Genomic DNA, 26,981 nt, shown 5'->3' with positions numbered 1-26,981 from the left:
ACACTCGACGAGATCCAGAGCGAGGAAGAAGAAGCAGAGCCCCAAGTGGAATCGACTGGCGAAAGTCGAGAATCATCGGGAAGACCCTCAAGGACAATCAAGAAACCAGTGAGACTCATCGAGCAGATGTAACTGGACTCCCGTGTTAAGTACGGGGGAGGTGTTGTACGTGGACAAAAGGGACACTGCCACTTTAAGAGCAGCCACGAAGAAAGAGCGGGAAGAAAGAGGAAAGGGAGGGGGCTGGAGGGGATAACGGCAGTTGGTGTTTGGGAGTGAATAAAGACAGTTCACAGCAGCATTGGCTCCGTGTCATTCTTGAGGCCTGTGTATGAGCGAATGACCGGAGTACAACAAATGTAAATATTGCCTGCAAATTACACTTTACAGATGGAATTTGTGATCTATTCCAATTGAGCTCACCAGGTGCGAAATTGAGGCAGACTACATAGGAATCGATGTATTTTTCCACCTGCACCAAAACCTCACACAGGTGTAAAATGAGCTGCAATTTGAAGAGGGGAGAGAAAAGCTCAGGGGTGTGGGGGGAGGAGTGGGGGGGCTTACATTCTACATTCTACCGCTTCGCTGCCTGCAAAGGGAAGGAGAATGTGCCAGAGTGCCAAACCAAGGCTTAGGTGCTTTACCCCTTCCTTTGACACCTTCTCTTACAAAATACCCATGTAAAAAGGACTGGAGAAAGGCCCTTCTGTTCCATTTCCTATTACACAACCTGCACATCTGGTGCTGAGTACAGTTGCTGCATTTTTAGCACTGGTGCAAAGGTGAGGTCATCTGGCACCTGTTTTATTAATGCTCAATTTGGCCACTCTCAATTCATTCACATCCAAAAAGAGTAAGGCAAGCAGTTGCATTCCAACCTTTTACACACAGATAGCTGGTTTTAAACAACTAAATCCCATGCCCAACTGATGTAACGTAAGATTTTCACAGTATTAATTTATTTATTTTCTGATTTTTTTGAGCTCGCGCCATTTCATTTGCGGTGGCGAAGCATTATAGGGTCCAGGTGCTACCACATTAATTGCTGTAAGCAATTAGACAGCTGAAGTACAGACAGGTACGGATGCTCCCTCATTTTAAAACGGGCAGTGATTTCAATAGAGGCATAGAAGCAAGCTGTATGGCCTTTCCACCCCCATTCAATGCTCCAGCCCATTTTCAAGCACTGCCATGAGGGAGAAGGGGGGCGGAGCAGAGCTGAGCTCTGTGGCTGCATTCCTCTTCCATCTCGTCACTGTGGTTCTGCATGAGATTTGAGGGCAGCGTTTACTTTTCGGCAAGATGGAGGGGAAGGGAAAGAGAAACAGGGAGTAATGCCACATTTTGACTCTTTCCATTGCTCCTCCACCTCCTGGTGGTTTAGAATTGCATACATGGGACTCCACAGCAGATAGGTGCTAATGTTGGTAGTTCCATGCATGCAATGAAATATGTATATACAATTAGGCGAATGCATGAGTGTTTAATTTCACGTAATACACAGTATGTTGTCATCCTTATACATTACAAAAACCCTATTAATTGTTAAACAGTTTATCACAGATTAAAACCTAACAATTTGGATACTGCACATGAAATAACCTCATGTGCAGTTTGCATGTAACACTGTGCAATAGTCGTCCTCCTGGTTGTACTGCAAATAACTACTGGTTAGATTTAATGACTGCTGTGCCTATGGACCCAATGCACTCCTCAATGATTATGCCCAATGAGACTGAAACATGTCGGGGGGATGCGTGTGGTCTCATGCAGAAGAGATGTGAACACCAGTTCGGGCTCAGCTGCCACTTTTGGCCTAGGACAAAGCCTGATCTGCATATGGTCTTTCTGCTTCTGTAGTTATGATATGATATGATATATCATAGGTTATTTATAACGCGTTTAATGCCCAGAGGTTTCTATGCGCGGACCCGGGGATTGAACCTGTGGTGCTCTGTGTCGTCCTGCTTCCAAGGCGAGCATGTTGCTCCTGAGTTGGTCTGGAAGGCTGAAAAACGATGGTCTGGCGGGTTGGCCAGAGCTGTGCCCACGCTTATGATTAATTGAAAAGCTTCCAGCCAACACCGTTTGGTTTAGCTTAAGATGTATTACACACCAGTGCCCTGATTGATGAACTAGTTGCCCCTCCATCGGATCACCAGTCAGACAGAATGAAAAGTAGATACATCAGCCTCCACTGGTTTCTCCTAAACCATTTATCTTTCTTAACTATAAAGCATTGTATCTTAAATGAGTTTGGGCCTCATTCCGAGTATGGCGGTAAGGGATAGCGGCCACCGGTAACGAGACCGGTGGCGGTGATCCCTTACCGCCATACTCCGAGTTCCCTTTGCGCCCTCGCCCTTAACGCCTGCTTTGAGCAGGTGTTAAAGTCGAGGGCGCAAAGGGGCCTCCAAGCCAATAACGGTGACCGTAATGAACGGTCACCGTTATTTGCATCTTCCCCATTCCCATTGAGCCCTATGGGGGCTCATTTGGGAATGGGGAAGAGCCTTGGTGAATGGGGAATTACCGCCCGACAACCTTGGAATGGGGCGGTAATTCCGCCATCCACCAAGGCGCTGCCGGTCCGGGTACGGCGTCAACCAAGGCGTTAATAGCGCCATTGGTTAGCGCCGTACTCGGAATGAGGCCCTTTGTATCTTGCACAGAAGACAACACCAAATTGTTTTAAGTGAAATGTAAGGTGTGATAATGGCTCCAATTTGCTTGCATTAGATCATAATTCCCTGACATAATGTGTGTTCTTTCTTGCTGAAAGGTTTGTAAGGTTTTTTTTTGGATGGGTCACATTGCCCTTTTGCTAAAGGGCATTACATATGATGAATGGGTTAAATCAGGCAACAGGCCATTGGTGTTTCACATTGGCCTATCATTGTTGCCCAAATAAACACTGACAGTCCTCTGAGCCACAAGCTCTACAAAGGCTTTCGCTTCAATCCAATGAAAGGAATGGTAACACAACTACATATAAGACCTTGCTTTTTGTGTGGACATACTAAGCACAGTAGTGAAAAAGGAAAAATCGGGGGTTAACAGACTGTGGGTTCCCTTTATAAAAATTTAAAAAAGAGTACATTGCACGGAGGGGCCCTATTCAATTTGCACTTTTGTACAGTTTTTCTCATTTGCACTTCTCCGTGGAAAAAAAAGAAAGAGTTAGATCGGGTGAAATCTCCTTTATTCATGTTTATTTTCACTATGTAAATGACTCCTGCAAGTTCAAGAGGACTCCACTGGTTTTACACCAGCACGAATTGGCCACTAAGTAGGCCAGATTTTCAAAATCGTTTTACAATGGCACAATCCCATTGAAAAGCGCTTTGTAAATCAGTGTTTTTTCAAGCAGAGCGGAAATTAACGGCCAGAATGGAACATGCCCCCACTCTACCTCCAAAACCTTCAGAATCTCCTCCATCAAACAAAAAAAGTCCCAAAACAGGTGTAGCTCCTTTTGTTTACACTCTGGTGTGCTAGACAATGCAGTATGATGTGGTCTTGATATTTTATTGTGATGTTATTTTATGTTACAATATATTAGTAGAGTCTGCTTGAACCACAATTACTCCCTACTCGTTTTGGACAAAAAGCCAGTGAAGAGATGCAAAATGGGATTCAGAATCTTGTATAGTCAAAGGATAGGTTTTGAATTTCTGTCAGACACTAATGCAGGCCTGCACCATGCAGAGTACAGATGAAAGATTGCTTCATAAGTGGGATACTTGAACATCACATCAACAGCTATCTACTGACCTTCAAATAGGTGAAGGGGTTTTATTCAACAATGTTGTGCAGATGAAAGGAATGAATTAGAAACACGAGCTCCTGCTGCAATTTAGCATTCAGAAAAAAACATTCGACTGATACAAGGAAAGAGCTTTCAACTTTACACTTTTTAAAAGTGCAACCACTGCAAAGAATGGAGGACAATTTCTGCAACCACCTGGGGTGGCTAATTTCAACATCACTGCCTTTTTATGATTATATCTCTTTTTAGTTTAATGTGCATGACATTGACATAGTTAATTGAACCAAGCCTAAAATAGATTGACCCCCTTGTGGAAAAAGCATGTTTAGGAATTTTTCCCAGGAAATAATCGGGAGTACAATACACTCTTGTGGGTTAAACCATGTCCCCGTAGAAGTGTCAATTACACTGCTCTCTCGATGAAGTAACAGTGAACATATCCAGGAATCCAACGACCAAGAATCCCAAAAGAGGGGTAGATTGTAGACAACAACGGGAAGAAAAAGAAAATTGGTAGATGATTGAAGAAGATAATGATGCAGTGCATAGACTTACAAATAATATTCAATGATGTGTCATTACATCAGCGTAAGAGGGTGAGATAAATAAATAAACCTTCTAAAACTGGAAAAAGTACTGGACATTTTTGGAGAACTAAGTGAGTGTACAAATATTTGAATTTTAATCTTGGGAAACAGAGAGGATATTAGACATTGATAGGTATTAAGTATGTATAAGGCATTTAATACCTAACACAGCCTTCCGAAGCATCGATCAATATCTGATCTTCTGCCATTTGGACAAGGGCAATGCTCCCCTCACGGAATTACCAGCTCCCCCACGGGTTACTCCTCCAGGTCTGCATCACCTTCTAAACGACTGGCATCACATGAAAGGCTTTACACACTTTCACCCTACCAGACTGAAAAGCTCACCATCCCTTTAGGCCTGCATCACACCAGATGCCACAACATTGGCAGGAAGAATCTAAGAAATGCAAGAAGGTGGAATAACTTTAAGATGTACACCACATCAGACACGTCTGTTCTTCAGGAAGGAACTTAAGACACGGCACTTCAAGGAACACCTCTTTGATGGTTAACCCCATTATAGCATCTTTTCCCATGTTCTGCCCCTTTTCTCACCAACCTTTCCTTCTCCTTCTTGCTCATATGCAACCCCCCCTTTTCTCAATAATGCTGAATTGCTTGCTATCTAGGTCTATGGTATATATTTCACACACATGCAAACACATGTAAAATGTGGATAACCAACGAAAAGAAACAGAACTAAGGTGCACTGACATCTTAGAAGAGATCACAAATTGGCAAGACAAATATATGTAAAGATGAACTCAAGTAACGAGAATAAAACACACTGAGGATGTAGGCATGGAGAACACACTGAGGATGTAGGCATGGAGAACATACTGAGGATGTAGGCATGGAGAACATACTGAGGATCTAGGCATGGAGAACATACTGAGGATGTAGGCATGGAGAACATACTGAGGATGTAGGCATGGAGAACATACTGTGGATGTAGGCATGGAGAACATACTGAGGATCTAGGCATGGAGAACGGGATACAGTGAGCCCACAGGAGCACAGATTTGAGTCTATTTCAAGGTAGATACTGAGGCAAATTACTGCACATTTTCAAAATTCCAAACTGAGGCATACATTTCTAATTGGCACATGCAATCGGGATTATTCAAGTAAATAATTTTTCAATTGTTATACAGTATAATTGCTTTAAAAAGTGAGAACAGAGACAAGAACAGCTGGTTGGCAAGTATAGGCATGTCAAGCCAGCAGCCAATATTCCATCACATTTAAAAAAGGAAATTGATATTAATAACCAAAATGCCAATGTTTAAATATTTGGCAAGTACTACAGATTTCGTTTCACAGACTAGGGGCATGGGTAAAACACTGTTCGTTAGTGGTGGCTTGAACACTATTTGTTTCTTGTTTATTTTAACTTTTGTATTTCCCTTTAGTAAGAGCACAAAGCGAAAGACAATTGTAAGGCAACGAATGGAGAAAGATGAGATCCCCAATGGTGAGTATGGAAGAGGAAAAAGGATGCAGGAAATATACATTTTTAATTATGCAATAAAGATTGTGGGTCCAGTTATAGGCGGACCAGAAAAATAACTGTTTTACAATATAGGCTGAATATAGTACTTTCAATGTAAAGTGTCACTATGTTTAAATATGGTTAGAAAAATTGAAAAATTAATGTTATTATGATACAAGCTTTGTTATCTGGCACCTTATTAAAGGGGACATTCTATTAAGTGGCATCCCTGGTTGCCAGTAATCATACATTTCTGTGTAAGAAAAGGCCACATAACATAATTGTATAACTGGCTAAGCAAGGGTCTGGGCCAGAGAATACCAGTAAAACTGATCAGTGGTCCTGGAAGCTTTTCTATCCTCCTTTTGTGTTCTATTTTTTGGGTTTCCTTCACCCCACTAACTACCATTCACCTACCAAGTATACGTTATTATGCTGCACAATTGAGTTCATATTAGTGCCAGATAATTCATATTTCACTACATTGACATTAAAATAAAGGAAAGTGGCAGAAAGATCAATAGTTTCGATATCTTTTGTTGAAATAGATGACCACCTGCAATAGTTAGCTCTATGGATGTCTTTACAGTCAACAGATCATGGGAAGTAATATAAGTAGTGTGGTATTATGCCATATGTGGGGTGCATTCAAAGGCCCCAAACTGAAGGTCCCTGTCCCCTGAAAAGAATTCTTCAGCACTGACACAAAAACGGCATTGCATGAGTTTTTGCAGTTTAAATGTGAAAAATGTACCGTCAACAGAAACATTTCAGGGAAAAAGACATGGTGCTTGTTGACAATAAGTTATGTATATTATGTTTAGCATTCGAAATACTAGCAGACATTTGAAAAGCCACTTTGTTTTTCATGGAAATGTTTATGTAGGCCAGAGGCAAACCCTTTTGCTGGCTGTGGGATGCATGTCACAAAAAACTTCAACACTGGAAAGCTGGCATCTTAATGTTTGCAACTGCAATAAAATGTGGCTAGCTCTGGAAGGTGTGAAAAACCAAGTGTCCTTTAGACTGGCTGTCTCTGCAGGACCATTTCCCTTGGCGGATGCATGAGGAGAATATAGACAATTGGTGTGAAGATAGGGCCTACCATTATGAGAAGCTGAATCTCCAACTTCAAAGAGCAAGCGTCCAACACAAACAGACTCAGAAAAAAAGCTCACAGGCAGGCCCAGATAGACAAAAGGCTGGATGACACAGATCTGCCATTTGCTGAATATACAGTTTTACAACTAATTTAAAAGGACTATTATAACTTAGGCCTTTTTCCCAGCAACTATAAGTCCGATTTCTTTTATTTATGTGTCATATTTTATGTATTTTGCAGGGGATTGTGGAGATATCAAATTAATTCACCTGCAACTCAGGGAACTGTAATGGCCATCTAAAATGGGTTTCTGGCTGATCTGAAAATGTTCCAAATGTGAGAGTTGGTGAACGGTTGGAGGATAGAATTAGTAATATGGGTAATAAATGACATGTTCATAACTATTATTCTTTCTGTGAAAACGGCAGATAATTGTGAAACAGCTGTGCAGCATGGTGTGGACATGGCTGTTATTTTATTTAATTCCCCATGATTAACTGAAAAGGAATATATATTAGCATAATAAAATGATGAAGTTTTACTACATTACTAGTCTTTGCAAAAGACTGGACAGGAGAACAAATGCAGATTGCAAATGGGGCTGCCATATGTCTGCTCCAGACCGTTTAACCAATATGTTGAGGAGGCTGGATTTGGGAGGAGAGAGAATGTCAACTGTCCAATCATACTTGTGAGAACTCTTCTAGGGTACTTCCCCAAGACTGTAAAAGTGGTGGTGTCATTGCTGCTATAGAAGTGGGACTGCACTAGGAAGAAGGGCTAGAGCTGCTGAAATTTACCATCCAACGAGTGGTGCTGCATCTTTCCATCTGACAGCTGCAAGGAAACACCTGAGTAGATAGCTGACAGTGTAACTGGGTTGGAGCAGTCTATTTGTAGGAAGGCCTAAGATATGACTGGGTGCGAGGGAGGAGCATGGGAGGCCATCCTTGAGAGTGGAGTGACCAGACCTGAAAATCATACATTCTCAAATCATTCCAATTTTTCTCTGTCCAACTTCCCAAACACAGACCAAAGTAGGGCAGGGGGTCTGAAAAATAAACAGCTAAATCCCCCTTTGTTTATTTTAAACCAAATGTGTGGGTGAAATCATAATTGCCATATGTATTTCTACCAATCTTGAAAGCCTACTGCTAGCCTTTTAAGACTGCAGGAAAATCAAAGTTGCACAGCACTACATTTCAAATTGTTTTGGTTATTGATCGGTTTAATTATTTCTTGAAGTGTAATTGGTAGAAAGCAAAGAATTGTGATTTGTGTTTTTTTAAACTCATTTGTGTAATTGATTTGTGTAACAAGAAGTTAATGGTGAACCACAAAGAAGGTGGCGCGTGTAGTTCAGTGTGATTTCTATTACTTTTAATTTAAATAAATACAAATATGTTTCCTGTACACCATCCTGGTTCTTGGCTCATTGGTAGCTCAGGCTGGAGGGTTCCAAGGGGCATGATATGTGTCTGAAGTACGGCTGGATAAAATAATCCATTCAACAGTTTTTTGTGTGATGCCTTGAGTGGGGAGGGAAGGAACGCCCCGTGTTGAACCTGGCCTTTTAATAAACCATACAGGATTGGCGCAATCCAGTTACAACCAGCAACCATAATTTATAACAGGGCCCATATAGTTAGTTAATTAGTGTCTCCAACTTTGAGGTGACTAAATCATTCCAGTATTAAATTGGGTATGGGTGGCCTAGACCTATCACATTTTATTAACTGAATTCCCAGAAGTTGATGTTATTTGATGTTTCAATGAAGCTTTGTCGGGTGTTCTGTGACACATCAGTTAATAGTAGTGGTATATCCTAATTTACCTCTGAACTCTGGAAAAGATACAACGGCTAGATCTAACTAACTTATTGTTACCTGAGATCAGATGTTGAGTAAGGCAGATGATGGATGATTTGGGTATATTTGATAAGTGGAAGTTAAGAATCCTCAGAGCAATTAAAGGGTTCACAATCTGGAAGAAAATAGTATTGATTATATTCATACAAACACGTGTATCTATACCCAGACTTTAATAGCACCTATCAAGTAGTGGAAGTGCATTGAGTGCATTAAAAACACAAGAAATGTTTGATTACTACTGAGCCATTATTAGGATATTGCAATATTAAAAACATAAATCCAAAAGCTTACTATTGATTATGTTACAGATAAACACTGTTATCAAAATATACTTATCATAGAAATGGAGGCCAATCAAACCAGTGAGATTATAATGCAGGATAGGTTAGTTCAATTTGTAAATGAAAATGATGAACTATGATTATTTAGAAGAGATAGGCGGAAATCGTCCGTGAGAGTATGCAATATCCAAGTAAGGATTGTTATGTAGTTTATTTTGTAAATGTAATGTTAATCTCAAGTATGAATTTTTGTGCAAAAGAAGAGGATAACAGTCAGTACCTCTACTCAAGTATAGATTATTTTGAATAAACAAAATGTTTTTTGGGCCTTCCCGGAACCTAAGATGGCCTTTGACGTGGCATGAAATGGGGGGTAATGGCAATCCACATAGATAGTGTGAGATAAGAAAAGGAACCACTGCCCAACTTTTTCAATCTTAATTTGAAAATTATCTTGTGATGGTCATTAGTATACTGCAGAGAACAAGCGGGTCTGTAGATGGTAATCTATTTTTCTTATCTCACTAGGAGACAGTCACGGGCTGGCATATTCAGCATGGAAATAGTCAAATTGTGAAGATAGGAAAGCTTTCATCAGTGTCATCCTGTGTGTGATCCTGTGTGTGGAGAAAAAAACATATCAGGGTCTTCAATGCTGGCCTTCCACCACCCCACAAAACAGATTACCTAAATGGAAAATAATGATAGACGGACATAACATTGTACAGAGAAATAGTTTTGATCATTTAGATCGAAGGTTCAAATATTCTGGCAAATGGGGAGGCTGAATTTAGTGTTAATCACGGACGTGGTGCAGAGCGTCATTTAGGGGTCGCCAGAGGTCACAAATGTGACCTCTGACGTCTCTCTTGCAACCTCTGTGGTGTCCCTTGGACCTCTAAAAAGAAAAAAAAGTGTTTTATTTTTCTTTGTGTAATGCAGGCCCCTGGGCTGTGACCAGCACCATGTGGCTCTTTACTTCTGGAGTGGCTGGCTTTCTTGTTCAGGCCCCTTAAAAAAAAGAAGAAAAATAAGAACAGGAGTGCCACAAGTCTAACACTTTCAGCCTTGACCCTAAATAAGAAAAAATAGGAATACCAAATAATGTGTCTTTCTGGAATTGTATACAATAATTGCTAGACTCATTAAAGGTTTGTTTCAGGCACACTTCAGGGTGTGAGTCACTGATTTTGTATGTTCTTAAACGCCTCAACTCAGCCTTTCATCCTTCTGATTTCGATAAATGAGTACCAACACAGGTTGGGTGATATCGGGTGTATATTTTTTCTATATAAAGTGCTTAAGCATAAATGCTATATAGTAGCACATCATTATCATTTGGGCATGGACGACTGCTTGCATTCACAGTAATTTAGTAATATTGGCCTATACACACTGATCTTAATAATACATATGGCAATCCATTCTTGTATGAAATGTACATCACATAATAGTGATATCGTAACCATATTTTTTGTAGTGTATAATGCTATGTGATGCCACTTCCTATTTTGTCAACGGGTGAAAGGTTGTGTTCCATTGCTTCCCACGATATCACTACAGGGTTGGGTCAAATGGCATCCCTTCCTGTGATGTCATCAGGGGTCAAGGGTGAGGTGATGTCACTTCCGCTACCCCTGGCATTTTGGTGAAAAGACGTCCCTGAATTGGTGCACTTACACCAGCCTTAATATATATAATATCCAAGCCAGGGATTCAACATTGTATGGAGCAGAACTGTGGGGCTTTGTAAAGTGTGCAAAACTAGGAGTAGTGGAAAATACATTTCTAAAAAAAATACAAATCTTCCTTTAAGCTTCCCAAATGCATTGCTCCATATTGAACTAATTCAGAAAAACATTATGGACAAAATATCACTATCCATTCTATATTGGGCACGAGTGTGTTCATCCCCTCATCTATGCAAATACCGAGACGCTATATCAGACCGCTGGGTCAAAACGGTGGGCAGTCGATTTCCTGGTGTAAACACATAAAAACAACTCTAACACTTATAGGCCTTGAGGACTATTGACACAATAGGCATATACTTTGCAGAAAAAGTGGTTCCAATGATAAAGCTGGTACACACAGTTCACACAGCATTATTGGAGGAAAGACCTTTATTGTTCTGCACACACACACAGTCAGTGCTAAACCATACTGGACAATCAACCAGGCATTTGTATATGAAGAGTACCTTGATCAACTAGCTCCTCCGTGTTGTCACTCACTGTATCTGAGACTATGCTTAGGTATTCTACTGTTAGCTTCATTAGAGCATAAACAGAACATATCTGAGACAGACCTATGTCAAACTTGCCAGAATTGCTGGAAAAGTCTGGCCCAATTACTTTTTTATGCCTTGGCTATACGTGCCCAAGAGCTGTATATATGAAGACACCTCTACAAGATTCTAATGTATGCTATATTTCTGAAGCTCTAGAAATATGTAAATCAAGGCTCACAAAAATGTGATTTTTGCTGTGTCCAAGAATCTTCACAGAGCATGGAAGATAAGAAAGATAATGCTGTGCACTCAGGGAGCACAAAAATGTAATTCTGCAAAAGTATGATTTTGAATGAAGTCTGTATTTTATGTATTTATTAACTCTTAGGCTGTATGTTTATTATGTATTTATATGTGCACTTTTAAGGGATTTTGCCGAAATGAAGTATGTTTGATGATGATGGTCTTTACCTGCTAAAACAAGATTGTTTGATTTTCTTTATTGTAGGGCTAGATTCAACTGATTATCTGAATGGAATCCTGAATTCCTAACCTGGGACTGCGAATATGTGAATGCGCCCAATACTGAGGACCATAGATTCAACTCCCTCTGACTGCGGTGCCCCACTGTCTTGATGCATTCATTTTAAGATGGTCAGCCTCCAACCAGTTGCTGACTGCTGATTCTGTAAACGTAATTAAGAGACATGAAGACTGCCTCAAGTTTAAAGTGGAGAGGTGCCAGAATAATGCAAAGTTTCATTCATTATTTGCGCTTCTTACCAACTATCGAAACAGGGATGATAATATGGGATGCAAGTTGTTACCTGTTCCCTTGAGGGACAACACCATACAAATGAAATAGAGTTTCACACATGACAGTGTCACTCATGTGAACAGGACCAAAGCCTGAGGATTGAATCACTTTAAATCAACACCAGAAATGCTGAAATATCAGACCTTACAAATCATGGAACTGGATATCCCAAATCTAAAACAGCATGACTGTGTGAGAAATTAGTCACTGTGCTGAACATAAGATTGTATGCCCACAGTTTAAACTTGGGGAATGATTAAAAATGTAGCCATATTGGGTAACATGCAAAAATTATTTTTGGAGATAAATCTGAAACTATATGACATATGAGGGGGTGATAGTATTGTTATTGGAAGATTCCCTTCTATGTAATAAGTGTAAAGATGAATTTCCTACATTTATTAAAAATATCAAAACTACTAATATAAATAGTTTTATGAACATGAACTCCACAAAATCATGTCGGAAACCATTGTGTCTGGGTGGTCTGGGGTATTACAAAAATCAATAGGTTTTATTGCTGTTATTAAATATAAAAGAAAATCTGAGTATGCATTCAAAAGTATAGAGAGCAAATTGACCCTCGCCTTTTTTTTCATATTCAGAAATATGAACATCCAATGACGATTGTGGGAGTGCATTCTTTGGGTGTGTCTGAGTATTAAGCGAGCAAATGGAAGGGTTTGACCAATTAAATTGTACAAGTTCCTTGATGACAAAGTATGGGAACATCACAGATCATAAATAGAGAAACCACAGAGAATATGTAATATTATAGAACCTGTTATAGACATACTAACTGGAGGGCTGGAATTTCCTAAGGGCTGCTGAAGGGAGGATTCCTGGTCCACATGGATGAGTGCTGACCCTGGATAACATCGGGAAGGGAAAACTGCAGTAGGGAACCTGAGGCAGTTGTAAGTCCATGGAGGCAAACCAGAATGGTCCAAGTTAACTGGGAGATTACCTAACAGCTGTACATATTCAAAATGATCCCAAGAACTGAAAGTATTATTTTGCTGCATGGAAAACCACCCAATGGAAAGATATATGCCCTCTAGAACCATTTTCTGTTAGGTTACAGGGGTGGTGGTCTGCAAGGGTGCCACTAAAATACATGTATATACATTGATATTGTAATGAGATATGCACCATGCATTCTCACTGTGTTAATCACTGTGTTTAAAACAAAATGAGATGCCATTTCAATCCAAACCAAAAATACATTTCTGTACTCTGTGCTCTGTACTCTGTGCATAGCATTAAACTGATAACACTTCTGTGCACACTAAGTACAGTTATTTGTACATAAAATCCAACTCAATTGGATCGAAAGCATTTTCACAGAAATAGTCAACATTGGGCTGTGGTTCAAAGGTGGCTGACACCACAGCCTAATGAATAATTGATCGATAATAATGTGGGATCTGTGAAAGCCATAGATACTTAACAAGGATTTGGGAATGAGAGGGAGATTAATTGTGTTGCTGCCACTCCCATAGAATATTATGCTAATGTAAATTTAATTCACCCCTCACTCTTGGCCTTGCACAGTGGGACCAGTTTTCAAAGTAAAAGGAGAGGGGTAAACATCCCTGCATCAGAAAATCCCCACACCTTTCTCTTAGGGTGGGTGGGTGAATCAATATTCTATGCTTTTTGAATTGATACCACTGCTTCCCTAACCCAAATCTGATTAATGCTGATGCATCTCATTAAAGTCTACATTTAAATTGCATGCACATTTTAGAAATTCACAACACCACATTCACACAGGGAGGGTGAATTGTAAATATCTGTGCACACATGTCATTTTTCTATGCAACTTTTCTCTAATTCTAATAGTTGTTTTCATCTGCTATTGATAAACTGAAAAAAATTTGGTATAAATGATAATTGAAGAGAGCTTTAATATATTGGTTGATATGTGGCACGGATGCCATAGAATTGAGAATGCTGAATAGAAGTGGTCTTGTATTATTAAGGAGAGAAATGTTATAAATATATTTCATTTATATCATGTGATTGCATAGGTGTTCAAAATCATAGCAAGATTGTCGCAGGCAGGCTACTCTAATTGTTTATATATGTTTTTGCCAACAATTGTGGTGACTTCCCCTGCATAAAGTAAAGTTATTCAAAGAAATTCTTGTTTCAATGATAAACAAAGCTTGTTTCGTGTTTTAGAATTTTGAGATGGGATTATAGACCTGAGGATGCTACATTAGGTATTGCCACTAAGTGAAAAAAGTTACATATTAACTAATATCTCTACAATATTCGGGCAGCAAATTGCATTGTCACAGCTTTGTGATCGCTTCCAAGGTGAAGGAGAAAATGAGTATTGTTGGTAGGTTACAGATGGTTGGTGATTAAGCAGTTCCATGTGGGACACTACACTTGATGATAAAGTTTTTTTTTCTCAAATTGAACCATAGGTAATTGGTGAGACTGGTTAGTTAGAAATGGGTGAAGCCATTTTAAGACAGATTTTTGAAAACCCATGCAGTGGAGACATCCAAAGATGATGCTGTCTTGAACGGTGTCATAGCCTGCTCATAAATCCAGTTGAATTAATGTCCTGACACCGTTGTGGAGAACACCACTGTCTTGGTCCCTCTCTCAGACTAATGCCAGCAAGGTTAAACCACAAATCTACACATGTGCCTCAATTCTTGTATAATTCAAGGACATTACTACAAAATGAGAGCCTAGACATTGCCTTCAATGTGGCTGGGACTTCAGGGTCAAAATGGATGTTTCCAAAAGTGGTAGCATTACTGCTTTCTTCAAAGTAGATGTCTCTATGCCCTCAAGTAGATACCTGTTTGGCATTGGAACTAGGATAGATGGTATTGGGGGACTAATTGCTTGAAGGAAGCTATACGTGGCATTGTCTGACAGGGATCCTGAGTGTTCAGCCCATGTCAATACTACGTTCAGTTCCATTTTGGGCTTTATTTCAGTTCTGCTGCTTTCTCCTCTTTGGCATGAGTTCCAGGTGTGCCTCAGTTTCGTGCCTCCTCTTCCCGGTTGTGCCTTTCAATTGATGATGCTGGGTTCCTCATTGTATGCTGCTCTATTCGTGTTCCCCCGGGTAAGCTGTATCTATTTGTTGCTTCTATGCAAGTTCTCCTTATCTCACCAGCCCAACCTGTGCATAACAGGGTGGGCTTCTCCATACAGATGGAGAATGTCACTGTTATAAACTTTGAATTCCCCAACAAATAGTCCCCAGTACTAAGGTTCTGTTCTGTTTCATGTCCTCTTTCAGATTACCAAAACTGATACAAATGAATACAACTCATGTATGCTCTCAATATCAGATAATTCTGTAGAAGGCTACTATCGTCTATTGGTTAGCCAGGCACTGTTCCTCTGTGGTACACAATGGAGACAGACAAGCAGTGTAGCAACATTGCAGTGCCACTTGCCTGCAAATCATCACCACTGGCTCACCAACATAGAGAAGGTTGCCATAGCTTGCTGGTCTCTAAAGATAGCATGCTATTGGCGATTCCGCCTTTGCATCAGTCCTTGATGAGAGTAGTCCCCCCTCAGAGCATACTGGCCCTTTGCTCACATTAAAGTGTCCTACTCCTGACCGGGTCTTGAGTGGAGCCTTGGGTGGGGTTTATATAAGCCATGTCTCCTGTTCACAGCAAGTATGTGGGAGAGCAGCACGCCTCACACGTAAAGAGGCATGACACTGATGGGTGTTGTGAGTTTACTTCCATGGTACAGAAAGGTTGAACGTGATTGTTGCAATCATGATATTTAGGGGCAGTTATTGATCAGAGTGATCTTTTTTGAAAGGCTACTATCAAGGGAAGTAGTCAAATGTTTTACATCTTTTCAAATGTTCTTATGTTTTTTAACAGTACCTGTAACCCACCGTGTTTACCACCGTATACAAAACACCTAACAACGTTGCAGCAAAAATGGTCATGTCCCTGGGCTCTTCATACAACTTCATAGATTCACACATGTGCTCCGGAATGCAGTTTCTCTTTACACAGTCATGTGAACATTAAACAAAACCATGCTCCAGCAAGAATATTTGTTACCCACCCCTGTTCCTGCCAAGCAACTGCACCTGATCTTATCCCCCCAACCCCACCACTGCTTTCAACTGGATTTCATGAGTGCCATTATCCAGCCAAAGTAGCAAGACATATATTGATACATGTTCATAATTGTGATGACAAGGATTGTGCACTCCAGCACCCACTCTAGATCTACAAACCCATGAAAATGGTATTGTTATGATGTTATTTTATATGCACTAGTTTCTTTGCCAAAATGACCTCATGGTGCTATAACAGTTAAGTATATGATGAGAGGTAGGACTTGTATGGGGGTGGATAAGTGTCGAGAAAGGGAAAGCTTCAGTTGGTAAGGTATGGTGTCCCCCCTTAAACGATAGAAATACCACAAGGTAAATAACTATAAAGCAATTTGCTGTACAAGACGTGAAAATGTTTCTTGTTCAATAGACCAGTGATTTTTTTACCAGAAATCTGTACGTGTCTTCTTCCTGGTTGGCTTGTCTGACTTCATTCATGTAAAATATGATTGCCATTGTATTGTCGAGACCAATCGAATATCTCTCTCAGTTGTTCTCCCATTTTTTATTCTCCATGCATTCACCCTACTCCAACTCAAAACCACAGAACAACCCATTGCACAGCTCGATACATCGGATGGTAATGCAAGAGAAAAGTGGCTCAATCTTCTGTAATTCAATCGTTTTATTATTATGTTGATATAAGGAATGTAAATTGTGTACTGAGGATCCTGGGCATAGGCAAGCATTTAACACTTCTCAAATGTAATGATTTGCTTGAATAAGAATCTAAAAAACACACAAATGCAGGTGACCTTATTGAATAAAAGGCGTTTATACATTGTAAGAACATGTATCTTTCAGCATCTCTAGAGAATCGTATCTGAAAGTTCACCTCGCGAATTGCCAGCCATAGTCTATACACGGTATGCAGTTACATTTCAATTTCCTCCAGAGCTTTCTTTAAAATGTGCATTCATTTTAGAAAATATATCACCAAGTGTACATCAACTGACAGATTAGGTAGGGGCATTGATTGTGTGATTGGATCTATAACCTGCCCTTTGCGTCATCATACACAGACCCAGAGAAGGTTCCTTGCTCCCGGGTCAGAGCATGTTGCTGCTACTGTATAGAACCATAAAGCTAGTGAATGGGCAGGGGTTTAATTGGTAATCTAATGAGATAGGTCTAGGACCAGGTGATGGTGGAATTTGCTATAAAATATTTAGACACAATTACTGCAGATTACCAGATTTAAATTTTGTATTTATTGAAAGGTGAATCTACAAACATGGGCGGTATTTCATGGTATGTAGATTTTGCTGCACCCTTCTGACCTCTAAAATTCAATAAGTGGTTGCATGGGGACCTGAGGGGAAGACAGCAAGGAAGAAACAGGGGATAGTGTGTAATGGCTTGAGGGCAGTTAGAGTTGTGTAATGATAGGAGGAGGGTCCTCCCTGGAGTATTACTTGCTTGCTGCCTCTCATGGTTCATGGTGCACATCCACAGCTGAAGGAGTGCTTCAACATGGCAGCTGTTTACTGGAGTTTTGTGAAAACCGTGCACTTCATCTGAGCAGTAAATGATGGATGCAAGCTTCCAGTGCTTCTGGTACTTTACTTTGAGCGAGCTTAATAGCTGACTGATTATTGGTCTGAAAATGGCCTGGTGTGCACCCCCTGATTCAATATAACTGCTTTAGGCAATGTTTTTAAAAGGTTCTTGCAAGGATGAAACATGTAGAGATAAACAGCAGACTGAGACAATAGAACTTCAGAGCATTTATATCGAAAGACTGAAACTGAGGAAGGACCAGGGCGGGACAGTAGTCAACTTTGAGAGGCTGGATCAAGAGAATAATTACAGAAGCAAGAAAAGATCAGAAAAGAATGTTAAAGAGGATCTAAACTACTTAAGCATTTCGAAAACAGTCAAACAGTGGAAATGCAGGTATACAGAGTAGATCAGGTGCAAAGATAGACTGGAGGTATTTTAATGTGGGAAGAAAAGGGGATTGCAGAGCCTACAGGGAGGGCAGAATTCAAGGCAGATTGGAGCTCAAAAAAGGGAGCAGGCCAGAACATCAACCAGACCATAAGATGAGTAATCACGGTTACAACAGATTACAGTCTGTTTGTAATGGCTTTACAAATAAGAAAAGGGTAGTTCTATGGATTACATGGAATTGAAGTACACATTAGATGGGAAATATGAAAAGATAGGAAAGTGACAAATCTAAAATCAGCCCAGGATTATGAGCAGAAAAATAAAGAGGCATGATCATAGATGATTGATGAGAAAAAAGGAGAAGTACACACCTAAGAATGGAGGTAAGAAATAAGATAACCTTCATTTTCCTCGGGTTAAGATTCAGGAAATTCAAGGGCATGCAGGAAATAACAGCAGACATACCTGTGGGAATATTGCATGCAGAGATGAAGCTGTATGAATCACAGACATAGATGTGACAGGAAACAACAAGGCTGTAGATAAGAGCATGTATAGAAAAGGTACAGATCAATTAAATACTAAATGCAGAGGCACAGAGCCATGAAGGACACCATACATTAGCAACAAGGAAGAGGATGATTCCCATACCAAGAAATAGCAAAGGAACAATTAGAGCGATTAGGAAGAAACTAAGAAATAGCCACTCATGCACACTTAGACCCCAAAGTGTATTAAGTAGTATAGAGCCATGAACGGCATCAAAAGCAGCAGACCGCTCGAATAAAACAAGTGTACACGACATTTGCAATGTGAGCAGCATTAAGAAGAGCAGTAACAGGAGAGTGGGATGGCCTAAAGCCTGTATGTGGTGAAGATGGGCAACACACTCAAGAAGCCTTGAAGAAAAGAACAGCTGACAAATAACTCAGTAAGTGGAGCGATGGAGGACTTTTTGAACAGAGAAGTAATGCCAGAATGGTAAACGGATTAAAGACTTGTAAAATAGGAAAGAGAAAGAGACAGCGGAGGAAAGAGTGGGAGATAGTGAAAGTGAGCAAATGAGAGAGAGAGAGAGAGAGAGAGAGATGAAAGAAGATAAGCAGATGAGGCCGAAAATTGAGTTAAGTGGAATTCAAACTGTGTACATAGGATGACAGGGAACAGATGTAGGATGAACCGAGTGTAGGAGGTGATGGGGCTCAGACCCAGTGACAGTATGAAATGTAGAACAAGAGGGAGAAGCAGTAGAATGGGGGGAATTAGACAGAGTAATAGCAACAAAAGCAGTGTTGTAGATGCTTTCTTGAAGTCAGATTATCAGCAGAGCTTAAATACTGTTGAATGAGTTAAAAATCAGAGAGTGATGAAACATAAAAATGAACCAATTTGAAATAGGGAATAACATAATGGTCTGATCGAAAGATAGCTCTCTTCCCACTTTGGGGTATTGCCGTGTGTGGATTGAAGAGATGAGAGCGTGTCAAAATCTGAGACAGAATACAACTTTTTCCGGGGGCACCCCACTTTATGCAACACATTGCAGGTGGAAATGCCAGAGTCTCTGACCCATGATTAAAGGGGTGCATGCTGCAGACAAGAGAAGAGGATAAAAAGAGCTCATGCATACAAGACTATAGACCGTCAAGTACAAGAAGGATCATTGGGATTGGTCAGTGCAAGAGAGTCAAGAGGAAGTAGAGAAGAGGAAATACTTGAAACTGAGGATTTATCCGGAAGCGGCATCAGACTTGATTGTGTGCCTTCGCCCCCACATAGTGTACGCGGTGTGAGGGTGACTTTCATGCTGGTAACATGCAATGCGTTTATGCTCGTTTTTTCTTCTCTTGTTTTTAGGAGCATAATCTTATTTCTTGATTGTATACATTGTACAGCCTACCAACAGTCTTTTGCCTCTGCTTGATGAATCTTTGGTTAAAGCGGTAGGACATTTTGAAGCATGGAGAACCCAAGTCAATTTCCTCTCACACTGGGATTATTTGGAGTGGAGGTCATGAATGACTCATAGATTGTACTCGGTTTATTTATTTGTTGTGTCATCAGGCATTGCCTTGTTCGATGTGCTCCTCGTACCATGGCATCAGTTTTTGTTCTAGTTTCGTATATTCAGTTTGTCTGCATGCAATTGTAGACAAAGATCAGAAACACTTAGTTACCAGTTCAAATCAGAGTTTAGTTTGGTTTTGCAGGGGGTGGGTGGATGTTGGTGTTGTCTAGAATTGCAGGACGTGTTCTTTGAATAGTGTGAACAGTGGGTGCACAACCATGACGATTAATAAGGGAGGGAGGTCTAAACCCTACGACTCACTATGGTTGAGTGCTTGACTCTGTTCCGTCGACTTTGGAAGAAAGTTAAGATCTACTCGGTGTCATATGTGCTTCCTTTGTGTGCTGTGTGTTTATGTTTAATTGGGCAATTTTAGCACTAAAACATTAAATCTAATCCGACAAATTTCATTTAGCCAGGGTGGGAAACATAGATCCTTATCCTGGCCTTGAAAAGGGAAGGGACTGGTAAAGCAAAAATAAATCATCTGTATTTGTACATCAGCAAGCGGTTAAAGCCCCATTCTCTTTCATAATTTCATGCCGTGGTGTAAGAAGGAACCGGGCACTCTGAGACTGACCGGTCAGTCGTCTTTCCCTGCAGTATGCGGTGTGATTTCCTTTGGGAGGCGCATCAGATGACGCAAGGTCTGGGACTCAACCGTTAATTAATTTCTGCTGATTTCATAGGTATAACTTCAACAGGGCTAGAAGTTGATCAATCAATGAAACCATTGTTACAAAAATAGATAGCCAAGGTGCATACGCAATCCCTGGCGGATGGCAGCACCCAAAATGCGCCCTTTCACTGCTAGTGAGAAATGTAAAACACCCAAGGTGAAATAGCCAGTATTGTAGGTGCTGAGGTTCATTGCTGGAATTTTGGAGGGGGTTGGTGTGGTCTGGGTAGGTTGCAAATCATCTGCTTGCATAAGTCCAGTCTTAAGTCAGTGGCAAGAGTCCTATTGTTGGCTCATAGTAAGCAGCAGTCACATGGCCACAGAAAATATTTGTGATAACAGCAAGTTATTAACCAGTACTTCCCATCACCAATTTCCTCGTGTCCCGCTCAGGGTGCTGCTCTCTTTCTTTCTAGCAGTCTGATTCAGAAATCTTTTAAAAATTAAGGCAAACAGATTGCAGTGAAAAATGCTCCAGAGGAAAAAGACATACATTAATCTCCTTGGAATCATCTTCATCTATCCGCCTGGCTTTCAGTTTAGTGTAGTCTACCGGCAAGTCCCAGCAGTCCTCCTCATTCATTTGGTAACACCGGCTATTCATCACTGCCTGTCGCTGTGGTGACATTGGCTCCAATGGAGTCAAAATGGTACAGCAGCCATCTCGTTGCCGCGGTTTGCTGAGGCTCAAATCCAGCGTTCCATTTTCCTCAGCTTCAACATCAGGATTCTGTTTAAGAAAAGAAAATGCTTTTAATTCATCTTTGGAATAAAACATTATATTTGTGTTTCTTTTTTTTCATTTTTTCCTCCTCATTCTCATTTGCTAATACAATTAGTACATAGTGACAGACAAAAGAGGGCCCAAGCAACTTCGAGAAACAGCAGCCCATAGCTGCATGCTAATTCACTGTCTGCTGTTCATCAGAGCTGCACACCTACAAACTGATGCTTTCTTGAAAACACTTATTTTGATTTACGCTCAAATCTTTTATTTTCCTTCCCCTTCATTTGCTGCCTTACAATGCTTTTCTAAATTTAATTTCAGGATTCAGTAACTGTTAAATGCATGCCACTTCGCTGATCAACACTCTCTTACAGATTGCGGTACAGCACTTAATGAATACTAACTAACTCTTTCACGGAAATATTAGCATTGCACTAACATTATAAAAGAGACACCATTGCAGTTACATTCGAATTGTATTTCCACGGAGTGTCAATGACAGTTGGCCAACGGTAGAAACGAACGTTTCCATCATTGACCTGTCAAAATAAAATCCTGAATTATGAAGGCCAGCAACTTGGGTTATCGTGTAAATGAACCAAACACACGACATGTCCCTGTTTTGCTTCAAGCACAGTGACTGCCATGCTGCATGCACCTGTGAAGGGCCCAGTGTGCTAAAATGTGGTTGAAGACCGTCCGGAGAGGAAGAAATCCTATATACCAGGTTATTTGAACCATGTGTGTTCTTAGTAGAGGGGCTCCCCCACCTTTGCTTAATTTGTCAAACTTGAGGTTTAACCCTAAGTAACCCGGAGTAATCCAGGCGTGGACCCTTTCTCAATGTGCCTTAGAGAGGCTCAGCTTCACCTGAATGACTGAGGAGGCCCAAGAAGACTGAAACACGTGTCTGGGGGTGCTGTTGGTACTCTTGTGTAGAGGAGAATTGTCATAGCATTTCGGTGCTGGACTGCCCTTGATGTTGGGACAAAGACTGATATGCAAATGGAAATGTCTTATCTGTGAAGGGTCCAGTGAGCTAAAACGTGGTTGTAGATCCTCCGGAGTGGAAGCAATTCCACAGAGCAGGTTATTTGAACCATGTTCGTTCTCAGTAGAGGGCAGAGGCATTGCTAGTGGGGGGCTGAAGGAGCTATAGCCCCTGGTCTTTTGGTTGTAGCCCCGGATAGAATCTCAGGAGCTACAGCCAAAAGGCTAGCTAGCCCCCCAGTCCTGACAGTTCTGACATTAGCATAGCCCAGGTCTTTTCCAGACCTAGCAACACCCCTGGTAGAGGGGCTCCCACACCCTTGCTCACTGTGTTAAGTGCTTCTTGCCGAGAACTGTGCTTAGGCTGCAATTAACATGTTCTTGTACAGGATGGGCCAAACCAGTTTTTCTTTCTGGGGTTCAGAAAATGTGTACCGTAGAAGTGGCTAATATTAACAACAGTGCTATCAAGCGGGGTAAGCAGCACCATGTAAAGCACGCTATTATCATCTATGTATATCTTTACCGGGACCCGGGCGTGCGGCTGTCTGGTGAAGAGCCGTGTGTTTGTGAACATCAACCAGTGTATTGCAGAGAAGCCTTTTTAGCAAGGGCTGTAGACGTCATTGTGGCAATGCGTTTGAGTGTAAACGTGTTTATAGTGGTATGTATAGAGGGGAGTATATGAACATTTGTTTAACCGGTCTGGAGGCCCTTCCTGACCGAGCAGCTGGTAGCCGGCCAGTCCGCTGCTGGTTTTAGGAATGAAAAGTTGCAAAAGGAAGCAGGTGGTTTGTCCATAGATCTAGGATTCGTGTATGGATGGCCAGCAGGCATGCCATGGGTATCAACACATAATTTTGATTACTACATGAATAAAATTCCACAAGGCAGATAACAAAGGTGCCTCTTATTTTGAACGACAACCACTGAGGCCTAAAGGAAATATAGAGATGTCTGTTTAAATTAAAACTCTAATTATCTACCAAGGGGGACAGACTTCTTACAGGCCATAAAAGCTCCGACGCCCAACTTATCGTACGACGTGGGCTACTGGTCTGCGAGGTTGGCATTGCCATTCATCAGTGCCACTCTGTAATCAGGGTCTGCTGCTCTTTTTCTAGAGTAAACAGAGCATCCATCTTGTTTAATCTTCACATTTTGGTGCTTGGGGGTGGGTGGGAGAGCCATAAATCACAAATGCATGCACGCGCCCAACGATCGCTCAACGTTCAGCAGTGAGATGGCGTTTCGGGAGAGATTTGATTTCAGAGCTGGGGCGCGAGGCGCTGCCACAGCCTACTCGCTCCTTCAGAGGCAATAACGGCAGTGCCGCAATGCATTGTGGGAAGGCCAGACCTGCCTCTGGGGTATTAGCCTGGTTCATCATTAGACATTAATATTCCGTCTCAGCTCCTTTTGTCAGAAATAAAATGTTGATTACTTCAATCATGCTAATTTAGCTTACACTTATCTCCCATAGTTGTCAGGATTCATTCTTTTAAAAATCGGGTGAATGCGGGTGTTTTTTTTCTCGTTCCACAAAGCAATATTTTTCGTTTGGTGTCTGCAAGACACCCCATGGCTCCATTACAACTACATTTTTCTGCACGCCACTCAAATCTCTTGTGAAGTACTCCAGTGCGCCAGGCATTTCTTTTCAAGAAAGTCACTGGCAGCCAGGAATGCATTAATCTTCTAGCCTGCATACATGGTATTTTCCCACTTAATTCAGTGAGCCACTTTTTATATAGATGTTCTATTTTAAATAACCTACATACACGTGCTGGAATGAAAAAGGTAATATGGGACCCCCTCCTTCCTCTCCAAACAACAATACGCAATTGAGTAGATGGCGTGCGTGAAAGCCATATTCAATGGATGCCATGTAGGGAAAGGGGCGTGATGGTAGCTCATCCTGTACCAGAAACGGACGATAATATGAACAAGAATGACCGTTACTTTGAGATGTGTTTAAATAGCATAATGAAGAGTGCGGATACCCTCCACGCAGACAACATGGAAGAGTTGAGTGAAAACGCACATGGCCCAATTCACAGAACGCCTAACATGGTGCAAAGTTACTTTGCACTGCAAAAATATACTTGCACCAGGCTTAATTCCCGCAGCCGAACAACGCGACTTTGCACTGCAAAAGTACACTAACACCGGGCTTAATTCACAGAGCTCAGCAAAGTGACTTTGCACTGCAAAAGTACACTAACACCGGGCTTAATTCCCAGAGCTGTGCAACGTGACTTTGCACTGCAAAAGTACACTTGCACCAGGCTTAATTCACAGAGCTCAGCAAAGTGACTTTGCACTGCAAAAGTACACTAACACCGGGCTTAATTCCCAGAGCTGTGCAACGTGACTTTGCACTGCAAAAGTACACTTGCACCAGGCTTAAGTCCCAGAGCTGAGCAAAGTGACTTTGCACTGCAAAAAACACTTGCACCAGGCTTAACTCACAGAGCTGAGCAAAGTGACTTTGCACTGCAAAAGTATTCTTTGCACCACTTTAAATGGGCCTAATTGTCTGGTGCAAAGTGTACTTTTGCAGTGCAAAGTCACTTTGCTACTCTCTGTGAATTAGGCTTGGTTCCAAGTGTATTTTTTCTGTGCAAACTCACTTTGCTCCACATTAAACGTTCTGTGAATTAGGCTCACAGTCTCTGCTGACTGGGATATTTTTCGAGTACACAGGCATTTGCTTTCTTTACTGGACACTGTGCACATTAACAAGTAGTGACTCAGTCACCGTAGGGTCATGGAGGAAAATGTGCGTGCGAATACTGATATTGGGGGGTCATTACGAGTTTGGAGGCATCTATTAGCACCATGGCTGCCTCCAAACCCGTGTCCGGGCCCGTGGTGTCGGAATGGGGACTTACCGGGACATTCCGTCCCTTGCGGACCCGGTAAGTCGCCATTCTAAAAACCATACCCCACTCCCATTGAAGCCCCCATAAGGCTCCATGGGAATGGGGAAGGAGCTAATAACGGGCCCGCAAATTGTCTGCAATGATTGATTTGCGTTTTCTGCATGATTGATTGCAAGAGGGTGGGCCTCCCAATACTGCCAATTTGCACGTGCAAAAGAAGTGGCAGGGCAATTGCGATGGACCGGCAATGCAAATGGAGGACACACCAGAAGTCCTTCATGAAGTCTGGCGCGTGACTGAAAAACAGCACATCACTGGGCCTTTTTCCCCTGATTGAATTTTGCTCCCGTTCCTAACTGATGCAAGTGAGATTTGGCATTGGGACAAATCTTCAGGGCCTTTTATGACTTTTCAAAGTGCTTTATTATTTATTTTGTCCATTTATATAGCGCACATAACCCAGAGGCATCTAGGCGCTTGCACCTCCCACACTGTATCACACCACTTTTAACATTGGTTGTATACCTTATTTTTTCCACAGCCCTTTTTTCCATCATCAAAGTTCCCTAGCAAGTACTTCCTGCCCTGAAATGTGCTGCTACTTCGCAAGTCTCAATGAGGTACCATTTGTGACATTCCGGGATTGTCCACTCAGTGCATTGCGTTCCGTGAGAGTCATCATGTATGCCGGGATTTGAGCGTCGGTAGATATACAGTGCATTTGCTTCGTGCAATGGTCTCCATTTCTCCATGCTGGGGCATGTGTACATGTTTCATTCAGGCGCTAATTATTATAATTGGTATAATTATAATTGGTTTTTTGTAATACGCTAAATACCGAAGAGGTTTCTGAGCGCGGATCCGGAGTTCGAACCTGTGTTGCTCTACTACAGCCAGTATTCCTTCCGCGTGGCTGCTGTTGTTACAATATGTGCTGTGGCTCTGCTAGAACACAAGTACCCTCATTGTGGAGTGCTACTGCTGCCCTTGAAATGCCCCCTCTTGATTATTCTGATTTCAGCAAGGATGAAGGGTGCAAGGGATTTTGAAGGGAGCCCCCATGCTTATTTGATTTCAGCAAGGATGAAGGGTGCAAGGGATTTTGAAGGGAGCCCCCATGCTTATTTGATTTCAGCAAGGATGAAGGGTGCAAGGGATTTTGAAGGGAGCCCCATGCTTATTTGATTTCAGCAAGGATGAAGGGTGCAAGGGATTTTGAAGGGAGCCCCATGCTTATTTGATTTCAGCAAGGATGAAGGATGCAAGAGATTTTGAAGGGAGCCCCCATGCTTATTTGATTTCAGCAAGGATGAAGGGTGTAAGGGATTTTGAAGGGAGCCCCATGCTTATTTGATTTCAGCAAGGATGAAGGGTGCAAGGGATTATGAAGGGAGCCCCCATGCTTATGTTGGCCACTGCTGAGCTTTTCTTGATCTCTGTACGTTCCCTGTTGTCAAC

General features: G+C 41.4%; 1 protein-coding gene across 17 annotated transcripts in view; it reads right to left on the bottom strand.

Moving 5' to 3' along the window:
* Nucleotides 1-26,981, bottom strand: part of MYT1L (myelin transcription factor 1 like) — a 1,655,431-nt gene that overhangs the window by 294,365 nt on the left and 1,334,085 nt on the right. For all 17 annotated transcript variants that reach the window (XR_011260403.1, XM_069606035.1, XM_069606050.1 and 14 more), the window contains one exon: nt 21,415-21,651. Coding sequence is in view for 16 of the 17 variants with exons in the window: in XM_069606035.1 (XP_069462136.1) it covers nt 21,415-21,651 (237 nt within the window). In the remaining variant the exon portion in view is untranslated. The remainder of the gene's footprint in view (nt 1-21,414; nt 21,652-26,981) is intronic.

This window comes from Ambystoma mexicanum, chromosome 4p (genome assembly GCF_040938575.1).
Source record: "Ambystoma mexicanum isolate Mex_15411 chromosome 4p, UKY_AmexF1_1, whole genome shotgun sequence".
Classification (NCBI taxonomy): Eukaryota; Metazoa; Chordata; class Amphibia; order Caudata; family Ambystomatidae; genus Ambystoma; species Ambystoma mexicanum.
The sequence above is the reverse complement of the archived record's forward strand: the minus strand, read 5'-3'. Positions and strand labels throughout refer to the sequence as shown.